The sequence below is a fragment of the Mchenga conophoros genome, linkage group LG16 (genome assembly GCF_057382185.1).
Source record: "Mchenga conophoros isolate Kocher_MC1m ecotype Shallow Benthic linkage group LG16, M_conophoros_male_GT1.1, whole genome shotgun sequence".
Classification (NCBI taxonomy): domain Eukaryota; kingdom Metazoa; phylum Chordata; class Actinopteri; order Cichliformes; family Cichlidae; genus Mchenga; species Mchenga conophoros.
Window position 1 is genome coordinate 39,412,097 of NC_140541.1, and position 23,801 is coordinate 39,435,897.

General features: G+C 46.5%; 1 protein-coding gene across 3 annotated transcripts; it reads right to left on the reverse strand.

The window, feature by feature from the left end:
- Positions 1-1,210: 1,210 nt before the first annotated feature.
- On the reverse strand, positions 1,211-23,801 carry qtman (queuosine-tRNA mannosyltransferase). Of its 3 annotated transcripts, none has more exons than XM_085248541.1 (11): positions 23,678-23,801; positions 17,536-17,768; positions 15,611-15,778; positions 14,364-14,537; positions 7,496-7,606; positions 7,353-7,424; positions 4,378-4,487; positions 3,767-3,911; positions 1,891-1,961; positions 1,715-1,806; positions 1,211-1,639 (listed from the first exon to the last, which is right to left on the reverse strand). In XM_085248541.1, exons 1-11 carry the CDS (start codon positions 23,726-23,728, stop codon positions 1,565-1,567), a joined length of 1,302 nt encoding a protein of 433 aa, XP_085104667.1. In that variant the 5' UTR covers positions 23,729-23,801; the 3' UTR covers positions 1,211-1,564. The 3 variants fall into 3 exon arrangements, with proteins under 3 accessions (XP_085104667.1, XP_085104669.1, XP_085104668.1); XM_085248543.1 differs by lacking the exon at positions 23,678-23,801 and adding an exon at positions 23,385-23,659; XM_085248542.1 differs by lacking the exon at positions 23,678-23,801 and adding an exon at positions 23,197-23,659.

Here is a 23,801-nt window from a genome sequence, read left to right on the forward strand (position 1 = left end):
TCTGTTTCTACTGACAGTGGAAAACGCCAGTCACATGATTCACAGCAGAGGTTTTCAGCGGCTGACCAGAACCAGGCCGGCAGCGACACCGCGTTTCCCACAGCTCAGCAATCAAACCTGTGACCTCTGACCTCACAGATGAGGGCCGAAGCTCAGCGATCTGAGGAGCCTCGCTCTGACCTCTCGTGTTCAGTCTGGGTCTGTGACCCCGGTCTGGACACCGTTCAGAGGTCGGCTCCTGCGTGTTCAAACCCCGCCCTTGTCGTCAGACACAGCAGCATGGCGTCCTGATGTGATCGGTGCTGATGGTGTCAGAGCAGATGAGCGTCAGGACGCGGCTCTGTAATAAGCTGCGGGAATATTCATGACACGCTCGCTCTGCCCGCGGAACTGATGACATATGGCATGCCAACATGCCGAACATCGCCCACCATCAACCATTAGTGGGCGAGTCCTCGAAGGTGACGGCGCCATGCCGACCTCGTTAGAGACACGACAGCCAGAACAGAGTCACTACGTACATTTACACCACAGAAGAAGAGCGTCAGTCCTGAGGCGTTCACTGTCTGCTTTCACATCAGGTTTTTACACTTCCTCCAGCGTGATTAGTTCGCGATCACCAGATCGTCTCAGGTGAAGGTTCACGAGTCAAAACTCAGCCCACCGCCATCGATGTCACGGCCATGTTTCAGGCTTTAAAAGCAAAGATGTGTTTTCACGCCGTTTCTCATCCTGTTCCAGGGCGGGAGCCTCGTCTGGGGTCTGTTCAGGTTGTTTCTGCGGTTCAGAATAAACCCGACTTAAATTTTCTTTAAACCTTTGACGCTCCGCCCCTCAAGGAATTTCCAGGACCAACACCTGGGCCAGGTTTGGGTGTTGATCACATGACCAGAACAGTTTTTACAAGACAATGTTTGGCAGTGATGATGGTGTCATCCAATCAGGAAGCAGTGGCCTCCGCGGCTCTCAAACAGCATGTGTCACATGAGCACAGCGCCTCACTCACGTACGGCGGCTGGTTTTTGGTTTTACTGAATTTAAAAGTGAAGCGTCTCTGCCACCGATCAATCGGATCAATAACGGCGGTTCTGCTAGAGGCTGCGTGACGGTTCAGAAATGACTTCAAATAAATAAACGTTTGTTTTTCTTATTTGTCTCAGTGTTTTGGCATAAATGGGCTTCCATACCTGAATAACAACACAACGTGTGATCGTGTTAATTCTGATTTTATGTCATGTTTATCAATAACAAACGAGTCCATTTCAAACATATCAGAAAAGTTTTACAGCATCTTCAGCAGAACCACAAACAAACTTCAGAATCCTGGACCAGGTCCAGGATCAGGACTAGGACCCAGAGTTAAACCAGGATCAAGACCAGGACCTGGTCCAGTCTGATCAGTCCTGTGGAGGAAGAATTGGCCTCTTTGTGGGTCCAGCACAGAACTCCTCCAAGAACCCAGTCTGAGGAGACCAGAACGAGTCCAGACTCGTGGCCTCAGAGTTGGCTCTCATGCTGAGCTCAGTGGCGCCGCAGGTCAGACGCGATGGCGGCAGCGGTGTGTTCAGGGACACGGGACTGACAACAAATCCTGGAAACGCGGCTTCAGGGCGGCCCAGGAGTAGGCCGAGGTGTCCACCTGCAGAATCAGAACCACATGCTGACGGAGGAGGTCGTCACCGCACGACACAGTTAATCGGTTAAATGCCGTTACCTTGACGATATGTCTACGGACAACGTCGGGCTTCCTGCAGAGTCCCTGCAGCCGCTTACAGAGCTGCTCAGGTGTGGAGTACAGGTACTGTGCTGCATTAGAGAACAAGTAGTAGTTTAGGTGTGCTCCTTTAAGGACAGCAGAAGAAGAAGCTGCAGAGACACAGGTGTGCTCACCTGGAAATATCTCGGGGTAAACGAGCGCCTTCGGACACAGAGGGAAGCAGCCGCAATGCACCGCCTCCAACCTGCAACACATTCAACACGTGACTCACCTGAGAGCCAATGAGAGAGCAGAGCATTCTGCACACCTGTACCAGCTACCATTACCTGAGAGTCCTGACCAATGAGAAACCAGGAATAAACAGAACTGACTTCCCCTCAGTTATCACCTTACAGAGGCTTTTATTTTGTTAAAATAAACTTGTACTTTCCCCCCTTCTATCTACATGCAGGCATTTATTTTGTTGAGTTTCCTGTTCAGTCAGCAGGTCTGAGTGATTAAGTAGCACTCTGCCTGTTAGCATGCTAACACTAGCGTGCACTATCGCCCCCTCGGACGGCGCTCTTCTTCTTCTCTGCTGTAATTGGTGCAGGATTCTTTAGCAGAGGAACTTTTGACCATGTGGTCATGTGACTGCCTTGATGTGACTCACTGATCAATAACCTGATCATTAACAATCAGTGCAGAGGCGAGCTGCTGCCTGAGAGTTCAGCTGCTCTGACGCGATTGATCAATAATGTGATCGCTAATGACCCGATCATTACTGCTGTGAACAGTCTGAACATTAGCTGGATTCCTCGGCGCTGCAGAGTCCTCGTGTGTGCTCGTTTCTCTCATCTGGGATCAATAGAGCTGACATGAATCAGGTGAACATCACACGGATGCTCCGAACTGTCTGATTGGCTGATTCGGGCTGACTGAAGTCACACCTGCAGGACTCTGCTGGACTCTGGACGCTTTCAAAGAGTCCTTGATGTGACACCTGAGTGAAGACTCTGAGGCCTGGGAGGGATGCAGAGACTCTCAGATCAGGACTGCACCGACCGCTGCGACGCCTGCAGTGGAATCAAACGCACCCCGAACAGCAGCAGCTCACGCTGAATTATTAAAGGACACAAACTCAGACATGACCACTAAATAACAGCAGCAGGACATGGTCCGCCAAAATAAAAGCTTCCTTCATACAATGTACAGCAGCGGTCCCCAACCCCCGGGCCTCGGACCGGTACCGGTCCGTGAGTCGTTTGACACCGGGCTGTGAGAGTTGAGGCTCAGGTGTGAAATGTATAGTTTTCAGGGTTTTTATCGGTTTTCAGCGTTATTTTGTTATCGTTTTTATCGTTAACTCGATTTCCTGGGTCTTTTCACGTGTGTTATGAATACTTTTCTTTTTTTTGGTACCGGTACTAGTTTTATTTTGATGTATTTATCCGCAACACCTTAAAGGCCGATCCATGAAAATATTGTTGGGCATAAACCGGTCCGTCAAAATAACAGAAGGATGCGGCCCACCAAAATAAAAGCTTGATCATGCAGTCCATCAAAATGACAGAAGGACACAGCCCGCCAAACTATAAGCTTCTTCATACAGCCCACCAAAATAACAGGACGCAGCTCACCAAAATAAAAGTTTCTTCATACAGCCTACAGCCCATCAAAATAACAGCACCAGGACACGGCCTGCCAAAATAAAAGCTTCATCATACAGCTGGTCAAAACAACAGTATTAGGACACAGTTCACCAAAATAAGAGCTTCATCATAAAAGTGTCTGCAAATGTCAACAAAGTAAAAGCCTCAGCTTTTACACTGTGTGGAAGAACAGAAATCTGTGGGGGGGGGGGGGGGGGGGGGTGTCACGTGAAATTAATTTCTGTATTTTAAAACTAAGACTTTTACTTTAAAATCCCGCTGTTTGGTCACACTCACATTATAATTAAACTATGGTTTTATTCTGTCTATAGGAACTTCCTGCTGCAGAACACCAGAGAGTAAATCTGTATAAAGGCGCATGAGATCAACCCTGGCGCAGGTAAAACAGGTGACTCACATGGCGACGCCGAAGAACTCGTGATTGGCAGTGGAGACAACAACATCAGCCTCACACAGAACCCTCAGGTAGTCCTCCTTAGAGGGGAGGAAACCCCAGTTCAAGATGTGGGAGTCCAGGAGGAGTCTGGAGGAGGAGAAGATCTCTGCAGTAGGAGGAGAGGAAGGAGGAGAAGGTTATAAACAGAATGAAATAACTTGCAGATATTGTGTGTGTGTGTGTGTGTGTGTGTGTGTGTGTGTGTGTGTGTGTGTGTGTGTGTGTGTGTGTGTGTGTGCGCGCGTGTCACAATCAATACTGTGACCCTCTTAGCCAATCAGAGTCGATTAGAGTCGTCCTAATGGGATTAAATTCAGTGCTCATGAAGCTGATTTAAAGGCTGCTCTAAAACTTTAATATCACACACACACACAATCACATCATCAGCTGATGATACAATCCGTTAGAAACACAGGGGCAGCAGTGACCTTTGACCCTTAGAAGATGGTTCAACTGCCGCCTGAGAACCAGTGAGAGGAGGAGCTGCTGGACTCCTCGAGCTTGGTTCTGCTGGAGGTTAAAAGGGAGTTTTTCCTTCCCGCGTGTGTGTGTGCGTGTATTTGTGTGTGTACCGGGCACGTCGGTGAAGGTCTCTCCGAGCACGGACAGGTGGAAGTCGAGTCCTCGCTCCTTCAGTCTGAGCAGAGTGCTGAAGAACAGCTCAGGGTTTTTATCATGCTCCCTGCACGCACGCACGCACGCACACACACACACACACACACACACACACACACACACACACACACACACACACACACACATTAATACATGTATGTGAAGTCTGAAGGTGGTCAGGTGGCTGTGATGTCAGAGGTCAGCAGTGCTTGGGACAAGCCAACAGAAGAACACACCCAGCTGCTGTTTGCTTCCTGTTTCCTGCATGTAGGTGACTTTCTGTGTGGCGTCAGGTGTTGGTGGTCGTCTCCACCTGATCCTCTGCTTACACAGTGAAGGTCAAACAGCAGCCGCAGCGGCAACAATGATCTCCTCAGATGACAAGCAAGCAGATTATTCCTTCCATTCGCAGCTCGTTCCGGCTGGCCGCAGATAATTCCCTCATTTCCCGCAAACCTTTCACTCCTTCAGCGAGCCTCCAATCCTCCTCCCCGAGCATCGCCGTGACGGGGAGGACCGAGAGTTACCATCCCCGCCTTCTCGGTCTGAGAGCGTAATTAACAGGATCAACCTCACAGCCACCAGAACCCTCAAATTCATCCACACAGGAAGCTGCAGCGTCCGCCATCAGCCCGAAAACTGATCGCAATCATCCTGATCACCTACCAATAATGCTCCAGTCACCAATCAGGTCTCACACTGATGATGTCATACATCTATAAGCTACCAGAAACATGCCACCTGTCACATGAAACTGATCCATCAATCACAGCAATCTTCAAATTTCACAATAAAATCTATACAGACTCAATACTGCTGACAGATTTACAAAGTAAAAGCTCAGTTAGATAGTTCATACTGTCAAGACTTTCACAGTAAGAGTCAGTTATAGAAAGCAGGGTGATTTGTTTTTCAAAATAAAAGGCCTTAGTTAGAGAACGTTACAATAGTGAAGTCAATTATTTTATCAGATAATAAAATATAAATAAAATCACCATTTACCATTTAGTTACAGGAATTTAGCAGGCTGATTTAAAGCATAATTTCAAAATAAAAGCCCCATTTGCTGACAGTCTGTTTTCAGTTTTTTGTGTGCATGCTCAGTGAAGGGCCAAGAGCTCATTAATATTCATCGAGCTCCAGCACCGTGTTCACCTGGAAGCCCCCCCCCCTCAGCAGTAAGAGGCTGTAATCTGAGGATCGGGGCCAGGCTCAGATTAAAGCCTGATGAGCTGCAGCTTCAATCAGAGATTAACAGGAAATCCTTGTTGCCGCAGCCGTAATCCATCTGTGTTTGTGCCACCACAGCAGCTTACAGCACGCCGCTTTGTCACCGATACAACGCAAGGTGAGGTGCACACGCCGACGCTCACCATCAGCCTCACACTGCAACACGTCATGTTTACAAGCCTCCACCTGCTGTAACTGTAGTCTGATTACTTCATGATGATAGAGGATTTGTGTTTTAATGAAAGTGAACTTGCAGCCTCACGCTGTGAAACTTTGAGTTTTTATACGTCTTCATTAACATTTCACTCACTCAACCTGACAAACAGCAGGAAACTGTCTCAAAGCTTCAAAATAAAAGCTGAAGATTCTGTGAAATTACCTGTTTTTTACTTTCAAAATAAAAGCTTTCCTTTTAATATAACAGAACTTTTCATAATAAAACAAAATAAATGACAGGGACTAGAAAGAGAGAGCATATTTCTCCTGTTTTGGCTTCCCTTCATTGACTTCCTGTTAAATCCAGAATTCAAAATCCTGCTCCTCACATACAAGGTCTTAAATAATCAGGCCCCATCTTATCTTAATGACCTTGTAGTACCATATCACCCTATTAGAGCACTTGGCTCTCGCTCTGCAGGCCTACTTGTTGTTCCTAGAGTATTTAAAAGTAGAATGGGAGGCAGAGCCTTCAGTTTTCAGGCCCCTCTTCTGTGGAACCAGCTTCCAGTTTGGATTCAGGAGACAGACACTATCTCTACTTTCAAGATTAGGCTTCAAACTTTCCTTTTTGCTAAAGCATATAGTTAGGGCTGGACCAGGTGACCCTGAATCCTCCCTTAGTTATGCTGCAATAGATGTAGGCTGCCGGGGGATTCCCATGATGCACTGGGTGTTTCTTCGTCACTCACTATGTGTTAACAGACCTCTCTGCATTGAATCATACCTGCTATTAACCTCTGTCTCTCTTCCACAGCATGTCTTTATCCTGTCTTCCTTCTCTCACCCCAACCAATCACAGCAGATGGCCCCGCCCATCCCTGAGCCTGGTTCTGCTGGATAATAATAATAATAATAATAATATGTAATAATGTGTATGTGTTAGTCCCCATAGGGAAATTACTCCTCTGCATTTAACCCATTCAGCCAGTGAAGCAGTGGGCAGCCACCAGTGCCGTGCCCGGGGAGCAGTGTGTAGGGACGGTACCTTGCTCAGGGGTACCTCAGGGTAGCCGTTCAGTGGAGTCGAAACCCCCGACCTTCCGATCATGGGGCAACCACTTTACCTACTGAGCTATCCCTGCCATTGCCAGAGGTTTCTTCCTGTTAAAAGGGAGTTTTTCCTTTCCACTGTCTCCAAAGTACTTGCTCATAGGGGGTCATACGATCACAATGACTTTACAATATAAAGCACCTTGAGGCGACAGTTGTTTTCATTTGGCGCTGTAGAAATAAAAGTGCATTGAATTAAAATGACAGCTTTATTCGAGGTTTGTTTTCTTAGGTTTATTGTGGCAGTTTAGCTCAGGTCTGATGTTCCATGAGATTATTTTACAGCTGATATAAAAGTCTCATTCTGGTTTCATTTTCAAAGTAAAAATAGTAAAATCTTTTATTCTGAAATGTGTTTTATTTTGTTTTGCTGCCTTGGTTTAAAAGAGTTTTCAAAAGAGTTTTCAAAGTAAAGGCTTCAGACTGAACTCACCACCTGTGAGGCCACACGATGTGCAAAGGATTCACCTGGCTGGCCACGCCCCCCTCCGCAGGCTGCTCACACCTGTCGGGTCACAAACTGATGTGAGACAAAACTCTTTGAGTCTTTGAGTTTTACCAGGGATGGATTTGTACCGTGGCGTATCTTCATCGTGAGCTCTGCTCTGCTGCTCGCCCTGCAACATGATATCATCAACACGAGACTGCTCAGTAGGCCGCTGCAGGAGTTTGTGTTTAGGCAAGAACCTGAAAAAGAAAGAAAAACAGGAAATGAGTGGAGACTGCAGCGCACTCAGAGCAGGTACATGTCCACCACAGAGATAGAAACTTCAGACCCGTTAGCATCAGGAGCTAACGGGTCCTGCTGTCACATCAACAACGGTCTTCTCCCCTGATGAGCCGCAGCCGCTGTGAGTCATCAACCAATCAGACACATTTAGAGCTGGAAGCCCCTCCCCTAAGATTTAGAAAACAGTGACCCATAGTGGGGACTGTCAAAGGTGACATCACTTCCTCTGAGCATGCTGCTTGCTCTGTTACTGTTCTGAGATCCTGCAGAGGCTCCAGGAAAGCTTACGTGGGAACACGGGGGAGGGGCGGGAGGGGGAGGGGGGTGTCTGGAGGTTGTTTCCTCCTCCCCACAGAGCTGGACGGCCTCTCAGTGGAGTTTCTGCCTCTAAGGCTTCTGGGAAAACTTGATTCAATAATCCATTTTATAAATTAGATGTTTGACTGGAGACAATAAAAACATGAGCGGGGGGGGGGGTGTAATTATGTTATTGATAAATGTGCAGTGATCAGGACGATGACCTCACCTCTGAGTCTGATTAAACACGAAGGAATGAAGGTCAAAAATCACTGTGGCGCATTTACTTTATTACCAATAATCACAGCGCCAAACACACACCGACTTCACCTCAGCCCAGAGCGCCAAACACACACCGACTTCACCTCAGCCCAGAGCGCCAAACACACACCGACTTCACCTCAGCCCAGAGCGCCAAACGCACACCGACTTCATCCCATCCCAGAGGACCAAACGCACACCGACTTCATCCCAGCCCAGAGCGGCAAACGCACACCGACTCTGCAGTCACACTGACAGCTGATCCTCAGATTCTGCTCTGTCACAGTGCATGGCTGCGTGCAGGTTTTCTACACCTGAGCTCAAAGACTCAGAGACTGTGGTCCTTTTACTGCGTGATCATCATGAACACAACAGCTGCTGTCAGTGATCCCCGATGTATCGCAGTGTTTGGATCTCTGTAATAGGGGTGGGTTTAAAAAAATAGATTTTCCGATTAAAATCAATTTTAGCTTGGAAAAAAAAAATAAAAAAATTATTGATTCATTAAATCCTCAATTTTTGAATATAAATTAATTTTATCAGCAAGTCCAGAATCTCAGTTTGAAGCTCACAAAACTATTTCAACAACAACCAAACAGCTAAAACAGCAAATGAGAGCAGATACACGGATTCGGCACAAAGACGTAAACACAAAGCGCGGACCCGACGCATCAGAATCTGTGAGCTGTCGGCTTTCTCGCACAGACACGCCGTCGGGGCTGAAAGCCGACAGCTCACAGATTCTGATGCAACAGGTGTCGCGACTCTCCAAACAAAATCCACTGAACCAGCAGCAAAAGAAGATCCACACTAGGGCTGCTCAATTAATCGAATTTTAATCACGATTACGATCTGGGCTTTCAACGATCATTAAAAATGACTGAGCCGATTATTAGCCCCTCCCTCATTTATCCGCGACACCTTAAAGGCCGGTCCGTGAAAATATTGTCGGGCATAAACCGGTCCGTGGCGCAAAAAAGGTTGGAGACCGCTGATTAAGAGGACCCGAGGGAAGCTCGGAAAGCTAAGCAGAAGTTATTTGGAGAGTGACTGCCGTTGGTTGAAAAGAGAGTTAAAAAAAAAAACTTAAGTGGTGTTGCACACTATTTTATATTATTTTTTAAAGTCATTGTTAACCCTTTAAAGCCGGTCAGAGCAGCACGCTCCGTTTTGTGTAACTATTGTTAAATCCCTGTAGAACCTGAACCGTGTAAGCTAGCGCAATAATTTGTTTTGCATATGAAACCGGAGGAGTTGTACTTACATCTGATGCCATCAGCTTGTCCTCGGTCACGGTTTCGTTCCACATATAGCTTTGCAAAAATTGCATAAAAAGCGCTTGCAGGAACAAAAACATAATATTCCAGAAACACGCTTTGCCGTTCCTATCAGCTGTTCGTAACACTTCCCACAGTGAAATGATGCACCTGCTGTTTTCTTTGCAAATTTGCATCATAGGATTGTTTTTTGTTTTTCCTGCAGTGTATAAAAATTGCTGTATCTCCAAAATAAAACTATGAAGACACTCAAAATAAATTTCCTGTGGTGGGAAACTATTTTTTGCAACTTTATTGTATTTAAAGTTTTGAGGGATAAGCCTCTTAAATTTCTCCAAGTAGAAATATATGTAAACAAAACAAAAGCGATTTTCAATTTTTTTTTGTAGTTTATTGCACTTTTTTGCAATTTATGTAATTACTATGGACTTAATGCATACATATTATTAAAATATGGGCTATAACAGTTGTATTGATGTATAGCAACTTGAAATGCTCCCACAAATGGCACTACAGCATGTAAAAAAAATAATATAAGCTCTGGTGGACTTGGTTCTATAGTAGGTCTTAAAGGGTTAAATAAATATCGTCAAATAATCGTGATCTCAATTTCAGTGAAAATAATCGTGATTATCATTTTTGCCATAATCGAGCAGCCCTAATCCACACTACGCTTCACATTTGATAAACATCGTCATGAATTCCCTGACTTTGCTGTTTTTCCTTCCACCACGATAAATCACACTTCCTGCACAGCTCTCTCTCTCAGTGCACTCAGAGAACAATTTCCCATCACAAATCTCTGTTTTCTTCATTGCTCATTACGCACCAGTCTGCTGTTGTGTTCACTGCTGTCGGCCTCCAACAATAAAGCCTCATTTCTGCTGTTCAAACTGAAGAAACTTTTTCTCAGATTACAAACTCTCAGCTGTGTCTAATCAAACCTCTGTGACTTATATCTGCTGCACTTCAGCAGCATCAGGTAATGTTTACATGTCGATTCATGGTTGTATTTTAAGGTTATCTGCTATAAAAAAGTCAGACCAGGAACATGTCCTTCATGTTTTTCTGTTTTATCCTCAGTTACTTTGTTGCCATGATGCCAGGTCTCTCTTGAAAATGAGATTTTTAACCTGGATAAATAAAGGACTAATACTTTGACACAAAGGCCTCTGCTGTGATGCTCACACCTCTGAAGTCTCACAGTGTCAGCTTTGATTTATACATAGATATAAAATATGGATATGTGCTGATAAATGATGAGAATTATAATATTTCTGACTGCGTCCAAACTGAAATCAGTGACAATATTGTGATTAGAGCAGGGCGATATGACCAAAAATATTTATCACGATATACATTTGAAAATCTGCGATAACGACATAACTGACGATATAATTGACACGAGACAAAATACTTTACAACTCCACAACTTTATTAGTGCAAAAAACTCATCAATGTATTTGCACTTAAACAAGCAGCTGTTTCTTATGTGCATTAAAGTTATATAAAAATTAGAGATGGACCGATCCAATATTACGTATCGGTCCGATACTGACCTAAATTACTGGATCGGATATCGGAGAAAAATAAAAAATGTAATCGATCCACTAAATATCACGAAAGCACCTCACAAAACTTGCAACACGCCGTAACTCACCTCAGAACGTTAGCACGTCGGAGCAGTATGCATCACGTGATAGAGCGGCTGTGGCATGCGGGACCTGTCGGTGCTCTGGATAGCATGTGGAGCTTCGCTAGCAACCCGGCATTTCATCTCCGACAAAGTTATCCCCGAGAGAAGTAAAGCAAGTGTGTAAGTCCATCTCTGAATGTTTGTAAAGCATTCCTGCGTTAAGCTTAACAAACGATATATGGAGCGACTGCCTCTTCTTGCTGCTACTTCAATCATGAAACTGCTTAACGATCAGCTGATCGGCTTTTCTGTCGCGAGTCCGTTTCTCTAGTTTGTTTTTGGCCCACTTTGCACCAGAAAGAGGAAACCAGCGGCTGAACAACAGCAGCACGTTTAAGCTTGATCAGCTGTTGTTAGAATGTATTTAATATTACTTTCTACTCGAGGATCTTTTTCTACGTAGCTGACGCTGGTAACTGTGCAGGGGCGGATCTAGCAAAGTTTAGCCAGGGGGGGCCGATAGGGCATTAACAGGGAAAAGGGGCACAAAGACATACTTTTCTTTCTTATTCTCATTTAAAATGTCGAGCTTTTAATAAATAATTATCTGACACCCAAAGTTTTAATTTGATGTAAAATGAATAGAAGTCAATTACTGTATATAGTGACTATTAAGTCTAATATATATACCCTAGTAAGCTATAGTACTTTTTACTTTGGGAAGGTACCATCTGTGCAGTCTGCAATTTTGTTGAAGAAAGATGTTGAATCTATTTAATATTTCTTGAAAAATAATTGATTTCTGTGCATTTTTTTTCACACTGCATCAAATTAAGGTTGATTACGTCGATTAAGCATCATGAGGTGGAGCGTGAGGGGTGGTTCCCTATTTTTTATTTATTTATTTTTGTTGTTGCTGGGAGTTGGAACCCTATTAGTTAGGTTGCTTAATATTTATGCTAAGTACTCTTTAAAATACCAGAATAGGGAGGATGGTGTAGGTTTAAGTTTATTAGATTGATCAGTATTGCTGAACTATGAAATATTTTTTTTGTATACAGGTATAACAGAATAGCTTTAGTGTAGTTGTTGTTTTAAACTTGAGTATGAACTTATACAAAATGCAGCAAGATATTTAAAAAACAGTTTTGTTGATTAAAAAACACTATATCGGATTCATATCGGTATCGGCAGATATCCAAATTTATGATATCGGTATCGGACATAAAAAAGTGGTATCGTGCCATCTCTAATAAAAATGTAACAGTGCAAATTCCTCGCTGACAGTTTAACCAAAAGGCATTTCCAGTGGAAACTGGCCGACATATCCTCAGCATAACCATGTATAATATCCACAAACCTTAAAAAGAGGTCATACACACACAATACGGTAACATTATGTTGAAGCACAGTACGTATCACTCCACGAGGCTCCGCCTACGATAGCCGTAATGCTCCGACAATCCATCACGCGGTGCGGCTTCGTAGCTTAGCAAAGTCGTACTGAAACATTTGACAGATTTTCGAGCGCCGTGCACATAAAATAGTTTCCAGGTCAGTAAACACAACCAGAGTTCATACATAAGGCACACGGGATTATAAGGGGCTCTGTCGACTTTCAGAAAAATCAAAGGATGATTTTAAGTGCGCCGTATTTTCCAAACACGGTAATAACGACGGCCCGCTAGCGTGCGCTACCAAAAATAGTGCTTTGTTGTGTATCTGACGGACGAAAGCTAAACCAGTTCCACACCACTGAAGCTGCAGCATTTTTACAAACCAGTTCTGCTTCATCCGTTTCATTCAACGATCCGCTTTTGCTCTTCTCGTTCTGCGTTGCCGCCATGTGCGTATGTAAACAAAGGCACAGCGCATGCGGATTTTACCCATATTCTATCGCCATATTTCATTTTCCTATCGTGGCCCAAAATTACACTGGTATTACCGTGAACGGTATGATATGGCCCAGCCCTAATCGTGATGTCTTAATTCTATATGACTTTAGTATTGATTAATATCAGAGTATCGACTTTTTGGACAGCTTCAGTGGGTGCAGGCAGAGGCCGAGGCTGCAGGAGGAAGAGGAGGACGCGTCAGAGACCTTCGTTGGTCTGTTGTCGTTCTCCACTCAGTGAGTTTGACCTGCAGGAGGTGACAGCCACTATGAAAGCAGACAAAGCTTAGAAGACCAAACACTGCGGGCAGGAGGACACCTGCTGCTCACGTGATGCGCTCATTGATCCTCCTCGACGTGATGGATGCTCCGTCTGTGCACCGCCGCAAGTCAATCACTATCCAATTACACGAGTCCACCTGTCAGAGCCGCCTGATGGATGGAGACCACAAACACCACACTGCACGCGCTCCAACAAGCAGCGGCATCCTTCTTGTGCCATAGGAAAGAACGAGGAACACCTGCCAGCTAATGAGCTAAAGCAGCGCTGTGATTGGTCTCAGAGGGGAGCTGTGCTCAGTTGTGCTCAGAGGCAGCTGTACTGTTTCTTCGCTCTCACACATTCTCGGAGCGAGTTGACCGAGAACATGATGATTGTCATCTGTTTATTTTATGAAAGCAGAGTAAGCAGAGTTTAAATGTTATAGGTCATTACAGTGAAATGAAGATTTCATGGAGCTCTCTGCTTCCTCCTCAGTCTAAGCGTTAACACTCCTGTTTCCTGTGTTGAGCATGGCGGAGGAGGACGTGGAGGATGGCGGCCGTGTCATCACTTCCTCACAGTGTGAGGGCGGAGCATGAGACACATGAGACACTGCAGAGCAGACGTCCTCATCACGACAGGGTGATTAGTGACAGTGTTTCAGATCATGGAAGTAAAGTAACCAGTAGTATATCAAACATCTGTGTCCTGGAGTAACTAAGTAATGTACTGCATTACTTTAACTCTTTGGAGTATAATTGGCTGTTTCTGACCTCTAAATTTCACCTTTAAAAACGGTTTCCTCGCCTTGTTTGTTGTCAGTCTTTTCAGCACAAGCTCAGGTCTGAATTTACTGACTGTATCAACACAGCTCATCTACAAATCAGGCAAAAACATCAAATCTGAGTAGAAAAAGGATACTGTAACAAACACAAACATGTTTAACGAATCATTTGCATAACTTGAAATGTAAATAGAAATTATACATTTTAGTAACCTATGCACACGATTTGTAAACAGCAAAGTTATTCAAACTATTTACAGAACAATCCGGAGTTAGGGGACTGCAGGTTTGCCGTGTACTGACCTGCTGACATCAGGAAACTGGAGCGGGAAGTTCAGGACCACACACTTGGGCCTGATGAGGCAGTCCAAGTCTTTGGGGCGATGGTCTGGGATCTTGTTCATGAAGGAGGGGATGGATGACAGGAAGGAGTCCATGTTGAAGCGGGAGTTGAAGACCACGACATCTGCCACCAGGCTGGTGTCGCGCGCACACGCACACACACACACACACACACACACACACACACACACACGAGACAGAGGACATGAAGCTCCATCACTGAAGGCCACGCTCTGCAGTTTACCTGAGATTCAGGTCACCTGTCTGAAACAAGCTGCTGTAGCTCCTCCCACTTTAAGACAACTAAACTCTGATTGGCTGCCCTCACATATAAATTATTCACTTATAGTGTGTAGCCGTGTCTGCACCTGGAGCTTTTGACCTATACACACCTGTGTAACGTGAACTTTGACCTGAGGTCAGAGCTTCGTCCTGGAACAGGTACACCTGTGTTTACGTCCTGAAGTTCAGACTAACTCTGAGGAAAACCTGGGCAGGAGTGTAAGGACCCACTGTCTGCAGGTTTACATAGGTCACGTTTAAGCTTCAGGTGAACATGAAGACACGCCTCCATGCAGTGATCCAGATCAGATACATTAGTTTGGACTGAGGCTTTGCGGGGAGGCGTGCGGACACCGCTGGGCACGGGCCAATCAGACATCTGCTAACGATCCCAGCTGTGTTATTTGATGGCACTGTAACCACGTTAGAGGAGACGGAGCGGCTCGGCTTATTGACGAGCTGCCCGCAGATCAACAACAATCAGTTTTCTGCCGCTCGTTACTGTCCCGCCGCTGATTAATGAACACTACAGCCCCCGCAATTAACCAATCGCATCCCAGCAGCTCATTAACCAATCACACACTGCCTTACCAAGGCAAACTAGAGCACAGCGCATCAATCAGCTAATAATCAATAATCAGTTTACGGGCTGGATGCTGGCAGTACGAACATCAGAGTAGCCATTACTCAGACAGCTGACAGGAAGCTGATCGGCAGCTTTCTGTGGCACACCGCCAGCTCCAGACCAGCTGACTCGCTCCAATGACGGTAGTTACCGGAGCACATGGTTTCTGCTGCTGTCTGCGTGCATCGCCCTCACAGCCTAATGGTGTCATAGCCCACACCCTGGACCCAGCAGTACCTTCTGGTTAGGCTCTACAAACGCAGCACGACATGGACTCCCCCACCCGTACAAACACACTCACCATGAGAGCACCTGGTTGTAGCCGTACTGGAAGTCCCTGTCCTGGTGTCGGCGGACCGGATAAAGTAGCTGGTTCTCGTGGAAGTACAGAACCTTCTTGAGCCGGGCCAGATCCGGTCTGAGAGCCGCCAGCTCACACAGGCTGAGGACGGAGCTGCTGAAGAGGAGCCTGCAGAGAGAGGAGACAATGAAGGAGGTGCAGACAGCGTGTCAGCAGCTCAGCTGATCATCTCAGAACACTGAGAATTCCTCAGTGAACTGCAGAGCCGACGCCTGCTTCCTGCTTCGAGCAGGTGATAGTGTAAGGCCGGAGGAGGAGCTCCTTCTCCTGGGCTGCACTGATGGAGAGGGCCAGTAAGCGTTCAGGGCTCACATGGATGCTTGAGTGATGGTTCGTGGCTTTGCTGAGTAACGTCAGAGTGGGTTTTCAAAATAAAAGTCCCTGCTTCTTTCATGCTCTGGGAGGGGGGGGACACACACACACAGACATGTCCTCATACAGTTGGTGACAGCGTCTAACCCACACAGAGAGATCAGAGGCCGGTGGCTCGTCACACCTCAGTGTTTTGAAGGAGTAGGAGGTCAAAGGTCAGCGTGGTGAGATGGTGACTCTTTGCTCCGAGGATGAGTCAGAGCGTTGTCCCTGTAAGAACGGTGGTATTGATCTGCACTCTCTGATGTGATCAGATATGAATCAGCAGCTTGTCAGAGTGGCGGTTTCAGGTCGCTGTGATCCCTGCCTGCTTACGGTGAATCGCTGTGGACACGTCAGACAGAGAGTTTGGGATGTGATGACATCTGTAGACACGTCTGTATGAAACGCTGTGGAACCATCTGCCTCCACAGATTAGACGGGCCTCTGTTTTTAAATGTCTTCACCCTGAGAGAAGATGGCTTTCAGTTGACAGGATGTTGTTTTTTTTAATGTAGAGCTTATTCTTTTGCTGTTTCGTTGTATCTGCTGTTCTTATGTCCTGTGCTGGCTGTTTTACAGTGCTTTATAAATAAAGTTGGATTGGAACTCGAAGCTCTGTTTGCTGCTGCAGTCACTGATGACATCCCCTAAATGTTGAGCTGAGCGCCCGACCAGCCCGAGCTCCACAGGATGCTAAAGGTGTTAGAAACAAACGCTCAAACTAGCCCTTGTGAGACTGCAAAGCATACTGGTTGGTTTGTTGGAACGGCCTGCTGAGCGGATGTGTAGCTCGCTGCTACCAGCACAAGGACAAAGTTGCTGATGTTGGTCACATGGACTTTATCAGAACAAATCACATGACACTTAATCTGAGCATGCTCATTAAAGAGGTTCCACGAGGCAGGGTTCCTCAGGGTTCTGTCTGCGGTCCTCTGCTCTTTCTGACGCAGCTTACATTTCCAGCCTCGGTGAAGTTAGTGTGAATGCTTGAAAAGCATTCACACTAACTCATTCAAAATTTTTAACTTGAAATTCAGCAATTAATTAATTTCAGTGCATATATTGAGATTTCAGCATTCACACTGCAGTTTCTTCAGAAAATGCACTTTCTAGTTTTACCTGTTTTTACCCTGCAGGGACCACAGCCGCTGATTAATTCCTAATCTGAGTCATTACATGTACTGATGGAGTTCCCCGAGCCTCCCTCCTCCGCATCCACAGCTGATGCAGTGCAGCTTCTTCTCTGATCCTCAGGCTCATCCTCATGGCCGTCACCAGGTAAGTCTTTGCTCATGCAGCAGCGAGGCCTCTGAGACCTCCCTCTAAATGTCTGTGTTGTCTGTGTGTTGACTCTCGTTTGGTGATGTCAGTGGTTAATGGACAGTTGTGCTCAGAGTTAACGAGGTGAGGAGTTCAGGTGGGGACAGTTTATTAGTTACATGCAGGTTTAAACCACAGCCACCCCACAGTGAGGGTTAAAGTGTGGATTGTGTTACCTGTCTGGGTCTCACCTGTATGACGGGCAGGCGGGGATGGTCTGGCTGAAGTAGAGCGCCGCTGTTCTTGCCCTCCAGTGCCATTTTTTGGCAGGTAGCGTGAAGACGGAGCAGCCCGCGATGTTTTCCTTCAACAGGTCCATAAGCTGTTTGTGCGAGCCGCCATAAAATGCCTCCACCAGCAGGATGCGGGGAGGCGGGGTCTCCTGTGCGGGAGGCGGGGTCTCCTGTGCAGGAGGCGGGGTCTCCTGTAAGGGCAGATGAGAGCTGTTACTCACAGATGGAGTCATATACTCTTCATACACTCTTCAGAGTCATGAAACACCTGAGCGTCAGTGAATCAGGTTCGGTCAGGTGCGACAGGTGCACGCTCAGCGTCTGTGTGCAGCCACCCCCACACGCTCCATATAAGGACACATGTGCACCGGGCTGTCACAGCAGGAAATCAGGAGGGTTTGAACTGTCAGAGGGGAAAGTGGAAAAGCTTAAACAGTGGAGCTGGAATAGGCTCTGCCCTAGGGCTGCACGATTTTGCATAAAATGAGAATCACGATTTTTTGGCTTAGAATTGAGATCACGATTCTCTCACGATTTTCTTTTCCAGTATAAATATTTATTGCACTTATTAACTGCACATCAACTTCGTAACAGTTGAAACTGAACACGTTTTGTCGTTGCTGCAAAATGTTGTACTGCTTGAAATTCCGTCTCCACCGTTGCTCGACGCTGCGTGTACAGAGCAGGTAGTGCAACAATAGAAAAATAGTTGCGGGACGGCACTGTGTAGCATTTGTCGAGGGTGTTGATCATTTTCCTAAATCCCTCGTTTTGCACAGTGTTGATGGAGCCATATCTTTGGTCAGGTGATAAGTGATAGCCTCCGTAATGTCTTTGTGCCTGCGGGAGGTCGACGGGTATAGGGAAGCGCTGTATAAGGTTCCCGTTATTGATGTTTGGGTGGTTGACCGGGACGGATTTTCTCCTGTCACTTTCTCGTCATCCCTGACGTGCTCTCCGTTGTTTTTTCCTGCTAATTTTAGCATCACACGGCACAGCTTCTGTATCACGTGGTATAAGGCTCCGCCCTTGTCATTTATTGAGCAGGAAGAGTGAGCGCTTGTTTTCATGCAGATTACGTCCCGGATCAAAATGCGGTACAATTGTCGTCTTTTTTTTCTTTTCTTTTTTTTTTTAAAATCGTTGTCATTTGGAAATGAGATCGCACATAAGTATGAATCGAGATCGCAATTTTCTAACGATTAATCGTGCAGCCCTACTCTGCCCCCAAGACCCTGATTACCTGTTGCTCAGGTGTATTAAAGCAGCTGGACAGTTGTTAGAGTGTATCTCTGTTGTGACTGAAAGCTGCTTGTCAGCGTTTGTGTGTGATGATGCTCAGGTGTGTGACGTCACCCGGGACTCCAATCTCACACACACACACACACACAGTGTGTATCACTGTTTACAAACCATGAATGACTCATACCAACATGATCATTATGATCAATAACACTGATGTTTATTATCACTGTGATCATTACTGCCATTCGTGTTGTGACGCAGCACTGCAGTGTGAGGTCGGTGCGTCAGGCCCATTGATGGTCCATCGATCATATTGATCACAGCGATACAGGAGTGCGATGGCTTTGTGAGCGTGCATGCAGGCTGGTGGAGCTGATGGAGTTTTCCTGCTCATCACTTGGACGGAGCAGAAGTTTTGCACCAATCTGCTGACACGTGAGCTGAACCGATCACACGGGCTGCTGCGCCGGAGCAGATATGGAGGAGATGGCGGGGCGCTGCGGGGCGATTAGCTGCCGCTGCATTGTTGTTGCTGTCGTTGTGTTGTGTGCGCTCGCAGCTCATCCCTCAGCACAATGCGTGCTGATGGATCCATTATGGAGTTTACGCAGCAGCGGCTTCCGCTGAATCCCCTGCCCATGATTTCCAGTCCGCCTCCATTTAGCTGCCCACAAAGCACTCAGCGCGCCCGCACACGCTCAATCAGTCCATATCACCGGGCATGGCGCGGCAATCAGCGCCACCAATGAGCCGATTTAATGCAGACAAATCTGAGCATAATGTCGGCCGTTATTCTGAAAGCAACTTCCTGTCTAATACAGTCGGAGGACCCCGCGACCTTCAGAGCAGCCGGGCCCACACACACAGCAGGAACCCAGAAACCGAAAGCGCTCTACCCGAAGCGCCGCTTCCTGTCAAACATCTGTTCATTCAGAAATCAGACAACAATCAGCCTGATGTCATCAGTGTTTCCATGTTTACGTCACACGAGCTTAAACCTCTTCTCTGAACTTTCCACAGCTTCCTGTCATCGTCTCCGAGCTGCTGATCAGGAGCACCGACCTCTTCAGGCCCTGGGACCACATGTTTGACCACCCCCTCCCCACAAACCTTCAGATTCCTGATCATCATTAATAACAATGTTATTTACAAAAACAAAGATGTTGCTTTTGTCTTGCTGTGCTGACCTCTCACACTGAGTTCTGGGCCCTCACCAGGCCCTGAGCCAGAGGTTGGAAACACCAGATTAGAGCAGGGCGATATGACCAAAAATATTTATCACGATATACATTTGAAAATTTGCGATAACGATATAACTGACACGAGACAAAATACTTTACAACTCCACAACTTTATTAGTGCAAAAAAAAAAAAAAAAACCCATCAATGTATTTTCACTTAAACAAGCAGCTGTTTTATGTGAATTAAAGTTATATAAAAATGTAACAGTGCAAATTCCTCGCTGACAGTTTAACCAAAAGGCATTTCCAGTGGAAACTGGCCGACATATCCTCAGCATAACCATGTATAATATCCACAGAACTTAAAGGGGTTATACACACACAATACGGTAATATTATGTTGAAGCACAGTACGTATCACTCCGCGAGGCTCCGCCTACGATAGCCGTAATGCTCCGACAATCCATCAAGCGGTGCGGCTTCGTAGCTTAGCAAAGTCGTACTGAAACATTTGACAGATTTCCGAGCACCGTGCACATAAAATAGTTTCGAGGTCAGTAAACACAACCAGAGTTCATACATAAGGCACACGGGATTATAAGGGGCTCTGTCGACTTTCAGAAAAATCAAAGGATTGATTTTAAGTGTGCCATCCTTTCCAAAAAACACCATAATAACGACGGCCCGCTAGCATGCGCTACCAAAAATAGTGCTTTGTTGTGTGTCTGACAGACGAAAGCTAAACCAGCTCCACACCAGTGAAGCTGCAGCATTTTTACAAACCAGTTCTGCTTCATCCGTTTCATTCAACGATTTGCTTTCACCGCCATGCTTTTTCCGACGTGTGCGTACGAAAACAAAGGCACTGCGCATGCGCGTTTTACCCATATTCTATCGCGATATTTCATTTTTCTATCGTTGCCCAAAATTACACCGGTATTACCGTGAACGGTATGATATGGCCCAGCCCTACACCAGATTATTTAAGTTTGTTTTTGATCAAATGAATCTGCACAAACAGACAATAAAAAATGACTGAATCATGAATGAAGCGATGGTGTTGTTTCAATTGTTTTAAATAAAGTTTATTTCTACTTTTCAGTTATGTGTGCACGAACCTCGAAACTGTCAGGGACCCTCGTTTACTTTACTCGACCTCTCGTCACCTTTCACAGTAAAAGCAGGTTCAAAGAAATTGGACTGTTTTCATGTTTGTGTCTGATCACATTACCTGATTTTCAATCAGTAAATAAATGATTCCATCACTGATGTGAAAATAAATGAATGTTCTTAGAGACATTTCAACCCCAAGGCTGACACACACACACACAGACTGCTATTAATGAAAACAGGAAGTAGAATCAGGTCTGTGGTGCAGTGGTGAGATTTAATAAAGATCAGAGAGGAAATTCACATCCTCACACCGGGACCGGTCGATCAGACTGATTACCGATCAGTGCTCGATGAAGCCGGGTTTGAGGGGCACGTAGATGAGGCCAGAGCGCCGGACGGCGAGGCAGGAAGCGTGTCAGTAGACGTGAGCTGGATGGTTCCACCGTGGAGCCAGCGGGGGATTCCAGCTCACACTCATCTCACCTAAACACCTTTCCTCCCACTGCGCCTGGAAGCTGCCGACTCACTTGAAACAAAGGGTTAATGCGAGCGGCGTTCCCCGTAGGGAATCCCCCCGCAGCCTGATGGAAACAGCATGCCGCAGAACCACGGTGTGGGCGGAGCCCCGACAGCCTCAGCATGCAGCGGCCGGACCGGTCAGGATCAGGCAGGCCAGCCTCCACCCTGCCATGACGGACAGAGCTCCATCTACAACCACAGATGCCCATCGCCCAAAGCTTTCAGAAGCCCTGCTACGAGGTTTCAAGACGAGCACTGGCATCACGGCGAGGGGTGTGTCTGACTGCGAAACCGCACACTCACTGGCTAATCTGTGGAGCTTCTTCTCCAGCAGCTCCCTGATGAGTCGATAATCTCCACGACCATGAAGACAGAGGCGAAGCATCACTTTTGCTCTAAACCTGCCCCTCCGCCTCCACCCTCAGCCAGCAGTCCAAACCCACAGAGGTGACCTGTGCTGAGCTCCGACCTCACCACCTGCTGCACGCCTGAGCGTGCTCCTCCTCGGCCCTGCAGAGCAACTCGGATCGCGTCTGATAGCAAAGGTCACGACCCCTGGGGTCATATCGGACTGAGACATGAACCAATCACGTTTGTTTTTTTCCTCTCATTATTAAACCCTCAGCATGGACAGTACTGTGCCAAAGTCTTGAGCCACCCCTCGTGTCTTTATACTTTGCGTGTGCCATGCTGAGGCCTGTTGGAGGACAATAATGTGATGACAGTCCCAGTAGCACTGCACCCGCCCCCATCTGCACTGTAAATGTCACTGTGGGGTTTTCCTGCTCAGCCCACAGTGACTCTGCACTAACTGATGTACAGAGGATCTCCACGGAGCCTGCCTCACTCTCACCAACACTAAACTAAAACTACAGAGAGGTGATGGTCGCGTTTAGCGACACTGTGGGCGTCTTTAAGTCTTTTCATAAATCTGCCTCTGACACATGCCCTCCTTACAATAATCATTAAAAACACCAAAACCAGCAGTGAAACCAATAAAAACCAGAGTGAAACATCAAACCCACTGTGGAAATTCACCGAAACTAATGAATGAGTGGAATGAATGTAACGGCTCACTCCAGTTCTCTGATCTGTCTCAGTGTTCCTGTTTAATGTTTGGATGTTTAGAATCAAATATTATTCTATGTGGTTATTTTGCAGTATTGTGAAATTCATCCGTAAACCATTCCCAGTCTGTCACTGCTTGTTTTGCCGTTCAACGTTTTTTATTCAACTCTGATGTATTTATGTTGCACTAAATCCCAACATCAGTTACCTCACAGTGCTTTCTACTGTGAGGTACAGACCCCACAATAATGCTGTCAGGCCCCTGTGAGCAGGCACTTGACAACAGTGGGGAGTAAAAACTCGCTTTGATAGGAAGTTTACTGTGGAGCTGGGAAGTAAAAACCCACTGTGATCTGAGATGGGATGGGATGACCTGAACATGATGCTGGACACTGATGGGGTGGAAATAAGAACACCTGGACCTCACAGGTGGAGGAGTTGTACCTGAGTAACGCCAGCAGGTACATGTTTCTTACTGAAAATGAAAACACACCTGAGACATCCCAGAGCCTTCACCTGTCACCTGTCACTAGTGCACCCATCAGCTGATTCATCCACAGACTGGTTTCTCAGAGCAAACACCTGCACAGGTATCCATCGCCTGTACCTCAGTGTGCGTCTGAGCGCAGGTACGGTGTTTGTTGGTGGTGAGTGCAATGACCCAAACACTCTCCCACGCACCGAGTCAGGGCTCTGTCTACGTCCTGGAGTAGCACTGTTTCTAGGCTTCTCCGTCCAGCTCCGTTAGCACCGTTAGCATCGTTAGCTCTAAAAGCGTATCACCAGGACTCAGTTAGCTGATAGCGGCTAACAGCTAGCCGCAATCAGGTAGCTCTCCTTCCCCGGTGCAAAGTCCGCTCCTCCCCCACACTCCCCGCCACTGGCAGCCGGCAGGAGGACCGGAGCACCCGCCGGTGTGCTTCCACCGAGGACCCTCATACGAACGGCCAGTTCACCGACAGCGGGACACTCACCTCTGACAGCATCTCCCGGATCATAGCAGAATACGCACGGTCTGACGTCATCACGTCGGTTTAGCCGAGCAGCTCTTCCCGCCTTTTCTTCTGAGTGGAAAAAATAGTTAAATGTAAATTAAAG

Excerpts from the sequence above, each read along its gene's own strand:
- qtman (XM_085248541.1), bottom strand. The coding sequence starts at position 23,728 with ATGACGTCAGACCGTGCGTATTCTGCTATGATCCGGGAGATGCTGTCA. Across the intron at positions 1,807-1,890 it reads TTACCCCGAGATATTTCCAG|CACAGTACCTGTACTCCACA; the intron begins GTGAGCACACCT and ends TCTCTAATGCAG. Across the intron at positions 1,640-1,714 it reads TCCGTAGACATATCGTCAAG|GTGGACACCTCGGCCTACTC; the intron begins GTAACGGCATTT and ends CTGATTCTGCAG.